Source organism: Callorhinchus milii, unplaced genomic scaffold, assembly GCF_018977255.1.
Source record: "Callorhinchus milii isolate IMCB2004 unplaced genomic scaffold, IMCB_Cmil_1.0 Scaffold5, whole genome shotgun sequence".
In the NCBI taxonomy this organism is placed as follows: domain Eukaryota; kingdom Metazoa; phylum Chordata; class Chondrichthyes; order Chimaeriformes; family Callorhinchidae; genus Callorhinchus; species Callorhinchus milii.
Window position 1 is genome coordinate 5,278,635 of NW_024704746.1, and position 14,636 is coordinate 5,293,270.

Here is a 14,636-nt window from a genome sequence, read left to right on the forward strand (position 1 = left end):
CTTCCTTCAACACAGCAGTCTGTATCAATGGGAAATGCAGCACTTGTGGCTCTTACATCATTCCCAATGCCAATCAAACAGAAACGTGCTATGTTGCCCCTCCTTCCTATGAATTTCCCAATGTTACTGTTGTCAGCCAAGGTGGCAAGCCTTGTACGCCAAACCAGCACAAAATCCCAGTAGAAACCGTAAAAGGAATAAGGACCAATTTGGTTGTGGACGCTCCCATGACCAGGCCCCTGGCATCCCGAATCATCCCGCGCTGGGTTCTTCCCTCACAGCACAGGATCAGAACTGAATTCATCAAAGAAACCTATATTGGTGAAGTGACTTCCATTGATGACATTGTATCTCAAGTAGACCTTGGAGATACTGACAACTCCACAAACAATAAGCCTAAGTGGGAAGGTACTAGAGGCAGTGAAACATCAGCGTACTGCTATGCAGTAGTGTCTGGGAGCAATGAGGAGCCTACAAACAATGTTAATCTGACTACCAAGTGCATAGAACAGTCAGGAAAATTTTGTGAGAGCTATAGTGACAGCATAGCGACAGACCCAGTGAGTGCTACAGCCATCTGCAAATCCAAGTCAAGAAAGAAAGACTGTGCCAAAACTACACAGGGTAATGGATGGAAGATAGAGAGTCGGAGGCATAATGAGTCAAGGAATTCAGCTGATTCCAAACTGGTGACCAGTCCATTAGACTCAACGTATAGGTCTTGTGTGAGCAACACAAGTACAGATTGGATCACAGAAGTTTCCCCTGAGCACCAACCTTCTTCATTGCGTTCAACCTCTACTGTTACATCAAATCAATGCTCTGAACTGAATAGGGAGCACCCCACAGCGCCTCGTGGTTCTCTTCCAGACCAAAGTACAAGCCCTCTTGCAAACAGTCACATCAAAGAGATGTCCCGTGACATGAAGCCTGTATCACATCCAACAGAAACAGCTTCTACAAAATCCACGCAAAATCATCGTCCTTTTACCAGTGTTCTACAACAAGCAACAAACAGCAACAACACCCACAACTTGACCGTCTCATGCACTTCTCAGCAAGGTCCACCATTGTCGCTGCAACACAACCTCAGTACCAGTCAGGTTAAAAAGATCTCTTCTCCTCATTACAGGGTGATTCATTTGGATCCACAAGAGAATGAGGAAACTCAACCTGCTTCCAATGAGGTCCTGGAAGGTTCCTCTCCTGTACCTCCTCTGCAAGGCATAACTAGTTGCCCTGACCAACAGCTGTCAAATGGCCAAGCTCACATCCTACTCACCTCAACAACATCTCCTCACCATCAACTGCAAATGAATACCTTACACAAGAATGCCAATCAAGGAGCAGAGAGTTACAATGCACCATCTGTAAATAAGACAGAAGGTCTAAATGGCCTTCTATTGGCCATCAATCACCAGAGATCCATTGATCAAACTGTGGATCAAAACAGTTGCAAAAGTTGCCCCACAATTAAGAGTCCTAAAACAGCCTTCCCATCTCAACAGCGAGCCATTTTGCTAGGGTCAAAATTAGATGCTTCAAACCAGAATAATAAACCAGGTAAATTGGCATTAACATTTCATATCTTGATTCTGCTGATCAAAGGCAAATGCCCCCATTGGCACTTGCATTTATCATGTCCAGGCTTGACTATCCTCTGCTTTCCAGACTATCCAACTACTCATAACATAAGTTACAGACTATCCAGAACTCTGTAGCCTGTGTCCTTTCCCACACGAGTCTCCACGAGCATAACACCCCCATGCTCGCCTAGTGGGACACTGCTGAACTTATATATACACAGTCACTGTACTTAACAATTCCTTGTGAAGCTGTTTCAACGTTAGAGCCTATATCAAATTAGATTATTTATTATAACTGGGGGATACAGAAAAGCAGCATCCCAAATATGAGAATGAATTCAAATCGGGCAGTTGGGAGAAGTGGTCTTCAGGAAATCAATGTGATTTGCAAAATGCAAACGTATTACTTGATAATAGAACAGGGATAGTGAGTGACATGGACTTAAGTTGTAGCTGAGACAGTTTTATATGGATGGGTGTAATCTTCAGCAGCAGCTCATCGATGCTGCTATATTTAGTGTCCCTCCAATTTACTGGTAATAAGTTCTAATGACAACCAAAGTAGTCATATCACAAATGTCTGTCAAGAGCCGGAATCCTGATGAGTGAGGCATGTTGTAAGGTGCAGAGGGAATGCTGGCCTCCCTGATCCTCAAGCACCACAGCTGCTATATGAATGGATACATCTTTCTTAATTTTCCCCTCTGTAAGCAACATTGAAGTGGAATTCAGTAAAAATAAAGGATCATTAAATGTATACAATTTAATCAAAGTGTGGGAGGAGAACCAGCTGGTACCAGAGCATCCCACCTCTGGGATCTGAATCCAGTTCACATTGATGGGATTATAATCTCTTCTATTTGTTAATTCAAATGGTTCTTGATGCTTAAAAATTATTTGTCTTGTCATCCTGGAGAGCAGGAGATAAGATAAGAAGTGACAATGAATTGCTGAGCCTCTGTTTGGGACAAACAGTGATACTCATTTGTGGGACAATAAATAGTAATTTTTATATTTGATAAATCACCTTATCACATTGAAATGTGTCAAAACATTGCTTTGAGGCATAGTGACTGTTATCAACAATAACGAACAACAAATTGCATTTATATACTGCCTTTTACTTAGGGAGGACATCCCAAGGTGCTGGGCAGTCAAGGAGTTCCTGGGGATTGGAATCAAGATGGGTGATGGGCAAGATAAATGGGGATGGGAGGATGACCGAAGGTCTTGAGACAGGCCTTGAAGGAGGCAAGGGAAGGGTAAGGGACTCTGGGATGAAGTTCCAGAAGGTGGGGGCAGAAAGACTAAAGGCCCAATTTATGATAGTAGGGTGGGCATGGCAGGGGACATGGAGTTTGCCAGTGCCCGCTGAGCGGAGGAAGCGGGCAGGTTGATAAAGCTTTAGTAGGTTGCAGAGGTAGGGAGGTGCAAGATTGCTGATAATCTGTATCAGCAATGTGCCACAATCAGGAAAGGGATATATGTCCCAATTTTGGGGGTTAATTTAATAGGGGAGCAATATTAGCCAGGGCACTAGGAGTGCACCCCACTCTTCCTCAAAATAATGCTGTGGGATCTCCTACATTACCTGAAGCAGGAGATGGGAAAGTGGAGTCTTGTTTCCAATGCCTTGTATTAATGTTGAGTCGACTAACATCCATGTTTCTGCTGATGCATATATTGAAGTTAAGACTTATCCCAGTTTTATTCTTGCATTGTGTATTTTTAGATGTACATCATTTGGTCAGAGTTGTGTCCCACTGCAGAAGATTGTGCAGAGATGTGATTGGGAGTGGGTTATTGTTGCTTGTTTACTACAGTACTTGTTGCATTTTTTTTAACAGCTCTGCCTGTGATAAACAGGGCAATTCTCCAAGGCTTCACTGCAAGTCCCATAGAACCAGCCACGCACACAATATCTGCACTCACAGAACAGCCGGCAGCTGGAGGAAACGGGCAATTGATGTTGGAGAGGGACAAAGCACCCGTTCTAGCCACCCTCACAACCGGTCAGCATCTCAAGGATGATTCCATGTCAGCGTAAGTCACAGCCACATGGTTCCTAGCCCCATTTAAACAGGTCTGAGTCAGAAGATTCAAGCCCCATGCCAGACTTTGAACTGCAAAGCACACTTACAAATCCAGCTTCAAGAGTTTCCCATCTTCCTTCTCCCTTACTCAGCGTCCAAACCCACCACTGTGAAGTGCTCTGAGATGTTTTCCTATACAAGCACTGTATACAGCAAGTTATTGTTGAGAGGAGGGTAATGGGATAATACCTAATGTGATGGCCAACACATCAACAGTAGATTTACTGGAGAGAAATGGTGTGTTATTAGAGGCCTAACCTACATATTAATTTGATTAAACTAAATGATCAGATCCAGGCTTTCTTATTTTGCAGCCATGGCTTATTGACTGTGAGACAGAGCTTTGTGCTGATATAATGGGCTGTAAAACTACCACTGATATACAGTAATGGATTGAGCGGTCTCTCGTGTTTCTGTGGGATCATATGAAGCATGGGAAATCATCCATTTCCCAGGATTGACATCCCTCATTGAGAGAAGCAAGAATAATTCCATAATAATAATAATCCATGCCTTTTATGTCAGGAGGATATCTAAAAGTGCTAAACAGGATTTACTGTAAAAGTGTAGTGTACTTTGTAAGTGAATGCGGAAGCCAATCCCACAAACAGGAATGAAAAGACCATTTTTAATGGAGAAACTCCTCCACGCACACGCACAGACACAAATTCCCTTTTCCCCACCCAAAAAAACTCTCTGACCTAAAATAATTCCCTTGCGGTTAGGTTTGAATTCTCTTGTTGGGGCGAATGACCCTTTCTGGATGGAAAATTTCTGTTTCTATGTACAGTACAGTATCTCTCGTCCAGAAATCCTTTTAGCATACAATATTGCCACCCAGTGTTCAGACACTGAAACTGGCTTCCTCTAATATGTGCAAGAATTCTCCCAACTCAATGTGTTTTAAATACTACATGGTATTACCTCACTATTAAATTGTTCAGATCATCACTCTTAGCTAATTGTATGCATCAGAATATGTTTCCCCACATGTTCCTTCCTGATGTAGCGCTCTGAGACGCCGTCCGGCGTGGAGGGCGCTATATAAATCCAAGTTGTTGTTGATGTAGGGTGAAACTTTAAGGAAGTTTCTTTACTCCACATGCCTGTTTATCGAGCAGTAAGTAGAAACCCGGTTGTTAGTCGATTAGTGGATCGATTTGTGGGGGTAATAATCCCTTCAAAAAATAAATTAATTAATAATAATTTGAGAAACTACTTTGTGCAATTGGCTGTTGTGTTTTGCCCAAAAATACAGTCAATTCACTTTGCAGTATATCTTTTGAAGCACTTTGAGATATCTCAATGACATGATAAGGCAACAACAACAAGATTACATTTGTATAGCGCCTTTCACGTCGGGAGGACGTCCGAAGGCGCTGGACAGAGTACGCATTTCAGACCCGGGGTGGGGAAGGGAGGGGAAGGGGTATGGCCAATGGCTTGGTCGAACAGGAGGGTCTTGAGGCGGGACTTGAAGGAGGCTAAGGAGGGGGCGAGGCGGAGTGACTGGGGGATGGAATTCCAGAGGTTGGGGGCAGAGTGGCTGAAGGCTCTCCCGCCAATGGTGGGGCGGGTGGATCAGGGGACGTGGAGCAGCCAGAGCCGGCTGAGCGGAGGGAACGGGCAGGTTGATAGGGGGTTAGGAGGTCGCAAAGGTAGGGTGGGGCGAGGCCATGGCGGGCTTTGTATGTGAGGACCAGGATCTTGAACTGGATCCTCTGAAGGATAGGGAGCCAGTGGAGTCAGGTAAGAGTGGGGGAGATGGGGTCATGGAGTTTAGTGCGGGAGAGGACACTGGCTGCAGAGTTCTGGATTATATATATATATATATATCAAATGCAAATATTATTATTACCATTATACTTGCTCCGTGTGACTATAGTTTAAGTTATGTCCTGTTCTGTTTCAGGACATCTGATGGCAGCTTGGACAATCTGCATTTCAAAGAAAACCCCCACAAATCAAGACCTTTGCTGAGAAAGTTCTTCTCTGGAATTGGCCTCAAGACTGTCTATAAACTGAACAAACTGCGCTCAGCAAGCTTGGAGCAAATAACTACACGGCCATGCTCGGGGACAGAGCCGGTGTGCGAAGGGAGCAGTGCAGCAATGAGGATGGCTCCCTTCTTACAGTCACCCCGGAAGGTTATGATCAAAGCAGAATTGGCTGTGTCAGAATTTTTAATAATTTTTTTGGTCAGCCGGATATCTGATACATGAGGAAACCCACCATCATGCTTAAGAGTACCCATACTGAGAATTCAATGCATCCCGACTACACATGGAAATTCCCGGGAGGGAAGCATCCTGCTTAGCTAATTCCAGAAAGTAATAGACTCAGGTTGGCAAGATTCAAGGCTTGGGGACCCCAGAGTTTGCATTGGGGTAACTGCTGGAATCTAACCGCAATTGCTATCGCAAGTGATGCTATTGATATCACTGGCGAGCTTTCCCGCTGCTTGTCCATCTACAACCACCCTACCCATGAGATCTTTGGCTTGCAGGGTTAACAGGAGCTGTTAACCTTCCTACCTCTATGACCTGCTAACCCCATATCAACCTGTCCACTCAGTAGGCTCTAGCCTGCTCCACGTCCCTGCCCAGCCCACCATCGGCAGTTGGGCCTTCAGCCTCTCTGCCCTCACCCTTTGGAATTCCCACATTCCCTTTGTTTCACCCTTCCCTTGCCTCCTTCAAGTCATGTCTCAAGACCCTCCTCTTTGACCGTGCATTTGGCCACCCTCTTACCCCTATCCTCCCTGCCCTCAACCCCTCCTGATCACCACGACCTGCTGGGATCCAAATCCCTGACTGTCCAGCACCTCAGAACTTCTTCCTGACATGAAAGGCACTATACAGATGTAATTTGTTGTTGTTGAGTGGGATGACTCCCTGCCCCCCACTGGTTGTGTCAGAATTCTGGTGAAGATGAGCAATGGTCCATTGCTTCTCATAATGTGCAGTATATAGAGGTGGCTTGTTATTAATGCCAACTTTGAGGAGTAGCCAGCTGCCAGGAGTAAAGCAGGTCATTTCCAATCTGATTTATGACTTTCTCAACACGGATGTTACCCGACCTACCCGACCCGACTAGAAGGAAGTGCCAACACAGAGGACGACATTAAAAAAATGCAGCGAGACATAGATAGGTTAGGTGATTGGGCAGGTAGGTGGTAGATGAAGTATAATGTAGGGAAGTGCGAAGTCATCCACCTAGGTAGCAAAACAGTAGAGCGGGTTATTTTTTAGAAGGGGAGAGATTGGAATGTGTTAGCGTCCAGAGGGACTTGTGTCCTTGTACACCAATCACAGAAAGTTAGTCTGCAGGTGCAGCAGCAATTAGGAAGGCGAACAGTATGTTAGCGTTCATTATGAAAGGATTAGAGTATAAGAGTAGGGAAGTCTTCCTGGAACTGTATAGCGCCCTGGTGAGACCACACCTGGAATACTGTGTTCAGTTTTGGTCTCATTTAAGGAAGGATGTACTTGCCTTGGAGGGGGTGCAGCGTAGATTTAATAGGTTAGTACCAGGGATGAAGGGGATGAGTTACGAGGCTAGGCTGACCAATTTGGGCCTATATTCTCTAGAATATAGGAGAATTAGAGGGGATCTTATAGAAACCTATAAGATAATCAAAGGGTATGATAGAGTAGATAGTGGGAGATTGTTTCCCCTGGTTGGAAAAACTAAAACCAGGGGTCACAACCTTAAAATCAGAGGCCAGCCCTTTCGCACTGAGTTGAGGAAGAACTTCTTCACTCAAAGGGTGGTGAATGTATGGAACTCACTACCCCAAAGGGCTATTGAAGCTCAGTCCTTGAACATATTCAAGACTGAGATAGATCAATTTCTTATTTGAAAAGGGATTAAAGGATATGGGGATAAGGCAGGGTCAGGTTATTAGCTGGAGTTAGATTAGAAGATCAGCCATGATTGAATGGCAGGGCAGGCTCGAAGGGCCGAATGGCCTACTCCTGCTCCTACATGTTATGTTATGACCTCACCGCTCAGCAGCTCCTCAAAGCAAGGAGCTCAGAATTTGATCTGTGTTATTTTTGTGGGGAGGGAGGAGAGCGATTCCATGTCAGGATCTTCTATTTCCATGTCCATCTTAAGACCTTCCTCTTTAACCATCCATTTGGTCATCTTTCCCCACACCCTCTAGCCCCCACCCACCCCCTAGCTCGATTACAAAGCCTCGACTGTCCAGTACCTTGGGTCGTCCTTCCAATGGGAAAGCTGTATATAAATACAATTGGTTGTTGTTGCCCCTACAATCTATTTGTGTGTTAATAGTGTGAAAATTGCAAACACCCTACATGGTTAGGTTTGGTTGCCATCAGTTTAAAGTGCAGTTGCTCCTTTTTGTTGCTAGGTGTCCCCACTGTTCCAGCTGAGGAAAGCCTCGTCCATCCAATCCCTTAACTCCCAGAAGAAAAAGAAGGATCGCTCTGGCTCATACTTGGTAGGAGAGACAGGAGACACTGGCTCAGGTGACAGGTACGTACATGGTAACAGTCATGTGATGAGTTGGGTAAAGGGGCCAATGAACTGGGGTACAGTTTCAGTTTTTTTTCTCATACCTCTCCTAAAGATTCTACCTTATTGTGGGATATAGATCAGGCACCTCTGTACTTCACCCAAATGGTCATCTTTATACATTGTCTCAATCAAGGATTCCTCTTATTTGACCAAATGGGGAGGGGGGTTACCACTGGATAGTGATCAGCAATGCCAACACTGGCTTTTTTTTGCTCAGGGCATCAGTCTAACTGTTGCTCTAATTGTTGCCCCAGCAGAGATCAACTAACTCTAAATTATCTGAACTTATTTTAAAAGTTATGTTGAAGAGTCTTGATCATTGCTGTAGGTTCTGACCAACCTTTCTCCATCCAGGCGGTTTGCCTCCAGGCCAGTGAGATCCCTCAGTGTAGAAGACATTGGATCTCCTAATCACCCGAGGGCTATTGGTCATGTGGTGAGGACCTTTCCTGACACCAGCTTCCTGCTTGAGATGTCACGGCCTGTCAATGGACCTCTTGGTTTCTTCATCTGCAGGGGGAGTGGCAAATCTCGAGGAGGTGAGTATTTGAATAATTATGGGGGGGAATAACAAAAGTTTTCACACCTGAATTATACAATAAGTTACAATTCATTGTTCTTTTCACTTCCTCCGCTGATTTTTAGTCCGTTTTTATTTCCTTTCCATCTTCCCCCAAGCTCACATGCAGGATGTCCCATTCCTCAGCCCTGAGCGGCGACAGGAAGCTCCTCCCAGCGCCAGTGCTGCTTTCACTGGTGAAAAATGACTAATTTTCCTCCTTTTTGGTGGGGAAGTCTCCAGCATTCACTCAGCTCTTCCTCCCTGTTAGGATCAGAAGCGACCGTGACAGAAATCAAAACATCAAACCCACATCCTGTACTTCATAGTGCAGCAGGTTGTAACACATTCACAGCCAGAACACTGGTTCAGTGTAAAGAACAGTGTTAGTTGCCATCTCTACATCAGAAACAGCACAGGAATTGTACTAATCACTGTTAACTTACGAAAGAATTTATGACATGCAACACCTCATGAAAACCGCATAGCTTGCCATTGAGAGCACTCTCTGGCAAGCTTACACGCTGCTGTCCAGCTAGGACCACCCTACCCATTAGAGCTTTAGTTTGCAGAGTTTACAGTAGCTGAGTGGGAAGAATTCCTGCTCCTAGAAATTGGTGGGCTGGTCTGTCATCACACCTGGAGTATTGCAGACCCATTTGAATCAGATACTAGACAACAGATCCACTACTTGGACTAGTCCACTGCAGAGGGTTGACTCAATACTGACATTCCATTGGCAAGCAAATCACCTTCAAGACAGCTCAGTTCCAAGGAGACCTTCCCCCACTAAGGAGCGTAGTTACTAGTTGGTTAGCTATACATGTGAGAGAAAAGGGAATAAGGAGTGGGTGGAGACTCGTGTAGAGTAAAATAACAACAATAAAAATCCTTGCATTTAATATTACCTTATTCGCAAGTTAAGTTTTTACTCAATATTAAATGGGCCATAAATAAAATGTTACCTTCACTATAATTGAACAGACAAGTGCTCTAACCACTGATCTACAGGATTCACAATACTTAAGATAGAGGCAGTGCAGGTAGATTGTGTCAATGAATTCAAGAGGGAATTAGAAAGCTATTTAGCAAAGAAATAATCGATTTGAAGGATATGAGACAGAAAGTCGTGTGTTTTTATATTCTAGAATTGGCCAGATGGTCTTTTCTGGTCAGGTGTCTTCCTAACGGATCAAGGGCCGACCTGTTTTCCAATGATGGGATTATGGATAATCAAACTAATCAAAACCTTGCTCAAGCTGCTTTACTGAGTCAAATGGCACGCTTTTCCTTACTCCTTAAAAGTGAATGATACTAGGTTTCTTCTCCCATTCACAATTTATACTCTAATGGACGTCTGTTTTCATCAGCTGCAAGAATTTTTTGCTGACGTTCTGATGATTCTATAAAGGTGCAATCTGGGTTGCTTAGCTGTTTCAATTCTGCTAACTGGAAAGGACAGCAATAACTGATGCACACTTAAACTTCATGCTGCTTATTCATGAAATAAGAACTCAAGTTGTTCCTCATTAATCTCTATACCCTCAATAGATTCAGAGGAGTGAGGAAAAGCCATTTAGCCCATCCTTTCCATAGATCCTTGTAACAAACTGTTCTATCATGGACTCTGCCCAATTTGATAAATCATCCATTGAACATTCTAAAGTTTCTATCCACATGTCTCCTGAAGTAACTCAAGTAAAGCTAAGGTTTGAATAAATTTAGCAATTTAATATTTAACAACGAATTGACACAGATGTGTTGCACTTTTTCTCCTGCCTGCCCCCCAATTCTGCTCTAAGTTGCAACATCTGCGAAGCCAGACTTTGTAACTTCTATATCATGGACTTTTACTGACAGTTAGTAACAACAAATTCAAAAACTGGTAACCTGTTAACTGGCTGCGGAAGGAAGGAAGTGATCCACAAACTGGAGCGCTGCTGGCCCAGCTTCATGGGCTTTACCACTGAAAACAGTATTGGGGAAATCGCCATCTAGGTCCATTTGATGTTCCAAAGATCACTGAAACACCAACTTGCATTTATATAGCACCCCTCACGCAGGGTAGCATCCCAGAGCGCTTGACAGTGACGGAGCATGACTCCGAGCTGGGGGGAGGGGGAGAGGACCGTAGGCAATATCTGTCTTGCCTAGCATTCTGTATTGCACGTCTCTGACCAGTTTTCTTCTTTGGCAAGACACCTTAGGCAAGTTGCCTTACTCCACTCACACGCCTCTGTTTACCCAGCAGTAAGTAGGAACCCGGTTGTTAGTTGATTGGCGGATTGCTTTCCAGGAATAATAATCCCCTCAAAAATAAATAAATAAATATTGGTCACTCAGTCCACTATTGTTTGTGGGACTCTGCTGTGTGTAATTGGTCACCGTGTTTCACCCACAAAATACAGTTAGTCCACTTTACAGTATATTCTGTGCACTTTGAGATGTTTTGATGATGTGGTAAGGCGCTATATCAAATGCAAGGATTATTATATGGTATAGCAACAGAGATCCATTCTATTCCCCACAAGTGTTCCAGCATCTGTACATGTGTGTATCATTAACTGTCAATCCTATTCCTGATCAGATATCAGTCCAGCTAATGGGTAGGGATATGTGTCCAAACTGTGGCAGGAGGATGGTGGCAATGCTCTCACACATTTCTTACTGCTCAACAAGAGACTCACAAGGAGTTCCTGGTCACCATCTAGTGTGGGCTCAAATCTACACTTGACAGATGTCTAACTGGAGACTATTCTTGTGGATGGGGTAGGTAAGCGGGGTCTCCTTGGGTATGAGCTGGCTCCAAGATCACATGCTTGGCAACATATGATGTCAAAATGCAGTCAATCCTCAGCGGTGGTCTCAGCATTCCATTTCCTGAGCCAAGGAGTCCATAGCCAAGGACTCCAAGACACTGTTACCGACAATACAATTTTAGCTAATGAAACTCCTGCACCAGGCACACTCTTGTTGTCTCTTGTACTTAATATTTTCCAGAATTACATAAGCAGGATGCAATCTTCCGAGATTGTGCACTCCATTCTAGATAGGGAAAATTTCATGCACGCATGGAACTTTCAGTATTGTCTAGATACTCTTAAAAGCATGGTGATGGGTTTCCATGTGTATTTAAAAACCTGGCTGACCAAAAACAATTTAAAAAAAAAAAATTCTCATTCACTCACTCTCCATTGCATGCATACACACACACAAGGCATTGCAAAACCTAGTTGCTGCTGGCTTCGTGGTTGGATGCATGAATCTGGATCGCAGCATCTCTGTAAAGCTAACATCAGTTTTCTCCTCCCCCTAGGGATCTTCGTCCATCACATGGCTGACCAAAACACAGAGAAGTTGTATGCAGGATTGCTGGAACTTGGGGATGAGATTCTGGAGGTCAATGGGAAAAGTGTGGAAGGCTTGACTTTCAACGAGGTCTATAGTCTGATATCAGAAGGCAGGACAGTATCCATTAGAGTGCGGAGAAATAATAGCACCAAACGGTGACAGGACATTACTATTCTGGGCCATAAAGTATTACAGTGTTATAACACACATGGAGGAAGCTACATCTCGTACCTGAGTGGTCACTTTGGTGATTCTACATCTGATATCAGCCTATTTTATATTCTCAAGACTTCAGCCAGATGTCCAGTGATCAGTCTCAGGACGGTAATGGGAATCTGCATTTTGAGTTAAAGTACTAAACAGTATCTGTGTTGAATTGCCCACTCTTCTCACGTTTGATGAACCAAACTCCAACCGCGATTGATTTAATTCACACCATAACATAAAGCACTCTACATCTAAACCTAACCACCCAGCTCCTTCCTCAATGTCAAAGCAGCCAGAAATAGCTCAGCCATTCAGTGATGGTACCCCCTAAGTTTGGAGATCTGCTTGCTGTATTCTGGGGCTAGCCTCAGACTGTTGTAGCTCCCAGGCAGACTGACTGAACTATCTAAAGAAAGTACATCGGACTGAAATGTGAGGAGTGTACATGATTGTGGTCAGAGTTTAGCTGAGTCTGTGATATCTGTGATCCGTGACCTAGCTAAATGCAATTTGTCCTTCATTTACTACTAAGATCCAAGACATGCAATACAAACTACCAACGGAATTGGAAGTTTACGTTAAGGTTGGAGTGAGTCCATCTGGTGCATTGTCTGGCACTGGTCACTGAGAGGCCACACTACGGCCACTTTTCCACCACACAAAGCAAGAGAAAAGTCGGTGGATTTCCCAGAAACACTAAAGTGGTTCAAGAGACATTTCTGGAGTGATCAGGAATTGGGGGCTATTGTGAGGAAGCCACATGACTGCTTCTGTTCATGAAGCAACAGATGTGTCAGGTAGGATTTAGTTGAAATGAATGTAATGTTGATGGGAAGTTCAGTAATGTTCTCAGTTAAACTGGACAGGAAGCATCTGGGTGCATGTTAATTCCTATAGGTAACTCCTCGCACTGTGAGATCCCAATTGTAGCCATGCAGTCAGGAAAAGGTCCCTGAGTAAGTAGGACAAGTGGTGAGATGCTCCACAGTTCTGCTTACAGAGCAGCATAACCTGGTGCCAGGAACCAGATTTCTTGGTATGCTTTTCAAGCGAGGAATAGTTCATGAATCCAATATACACAACAGCAATAACAAATGACATTTGTATAGAGCCTTTCACGTTGGGACGAATTTTGAACTCTATCCTCTGGGGAATGGGGAGCCAGTGGAGCTAGGCGAGGGTGGGGGTGATAGGGTCACAGAGCCTGGAGAGGACATGAGCTGCAGAGTTCTGAATGATCTGCAACTTGTGGAGGGATTAGTGGGAAGGTGTCCTCACCTGACGTCCACACATACAGCCCTTCCAGCAGCTGTTGCTGAATACTGAGTAGGACTGAGAACTTTGGCTGACTTGCTTCTCCCTATCCTGGGAGTCTTGAGACTCCAACCAGATGAGATGTTCACACACTGGAATTCAAACATTGGACTTCCCTTGTCTGTATGGCTCAGCTTCCCATTGGATAGACTCACAGAGCCACTGGGTAGCAGTTTATTTTTGATCCTTTGTCTAAATTTATAACCAGTTTATCGGATCTATAAAATAACGACAGAAAGAAAACATTCTGACAAACATTTGTTTTGAGTGTTTAAAACAGAATTCTAATTTATGTATATGAATTGAGATAAACGTGTGAAGAGCGAAGGACTATAGTGCAGGACAGAAGTGGAAAGAATTAATCGTGATAAACGTTTTTCCCTGGTAGAGAATTCAAGGAAAAGAGGGTATGAATTGACGATTGTGACTAGGGGAGTGAAAGGAGAGATTTTCCCCATAGGCTTGTCAGAATTGCAATGATTTGCCAAGGGCGGCTGTTAGAACAGAGTCAATTAAGAGAATTTAAGAAAGCATTAGACTTAACACATGCTGAGGAAAGGACAGTGAACTGAGATCCAGGTGAAGGCTTCTTTGAGGGGCAAACACTAATATGAAAAATAGGCCAAATGGCCTCCTCCTGTAATTATACATTTCTACTGTTCTAGAGACAACACTAATATACAAGATGCATCAATCTAGATTTGTGTATGGTATTGTAAAATAGGAGAGAAGATGAGATCAGTCGGGCAGTTATGTCAAGTGAGGTTACATTCGGCATTTAAAATCCTGTAGATTTTTACAGCATGGAGGTACTCAGAAAGAATGATTTAGAGCAGGAGTTGTTGATGTTGAGCCAAGTCTTGACTTCAACACAATGTGCCACATTAATGGCTAGTTTCTGAGCTCAGACTTGCTGATATACAGCAAGAGAAGTCAACAGTGGAAATGCCTTCTCATCCTCTGCATGTAAATCTGGTCGCT

At 43.9% G+C, this 14,636-nt stretch overlaps 2 protein-coding genes across 2 annotated transcripts in view; both read left to right on the plus strand.

The window, feature by feature from the left end:
- The window catches only part of LOC121849168, a 32,313-nt gene extending 32,130 nt beyond the window's left edge, over positions 1-183 (plus strand). Inside the window, exon 6 of the mRNA XM_042334957.1 lies at positions 137-183. Within this exon, the coding sequence (XP_042190891.1) occupies positions 137-183 (47 nt within the window). The remainder of the gene's footprint in view (positions 1-136) is intronic.
- On the plus strand, positions 52-13,279 carry LOC103184771. Its single transcript, XM_007902950.2, has 6 exons — positions 52-1,563; positions 3,434-3,629; positions 5,592-5,826; positions 8,058-8,182; positions 8,579-8,763; positions 12,100-13,279. The coding sequence occupies exons 1-6, from the start codon at positions 228-230 to the stop codon at positions 12,291-12,293; spliced, it is 2,271 nt and encodes a 756-aa protein (XP_007901141.2). The 5' UTR covers positions 52-227; the 3' UTR covers positions 12,294-13,279.
- The last annotated feature ends 1,357 nt before the right edge of the window (positions 13,280-14,636 follow it).

Coding starts and splice junctions, on each gene's coding strand:
- LOC103184771 (XM_007902950.2), top strand. CDS start 228: ATGACCAGGCCCCTGGCATCCCGAATCATCCCGCGCTGGGTTCTTCCC. Junction 1,564..3,433: donor AAACCAGAATAATAAACCAG/GTAAATTGGCAT, acceptor TTTTTTTAACAG/CTCTGCCTGTGATAAACAGG. Junction 8,183..8,578: donor GACACTGGCTCAGGTGACAG/GTACGTACATGG, acceptor TTCTCCATCCAG/GCGGTTTGCCTCCAGGCCAG.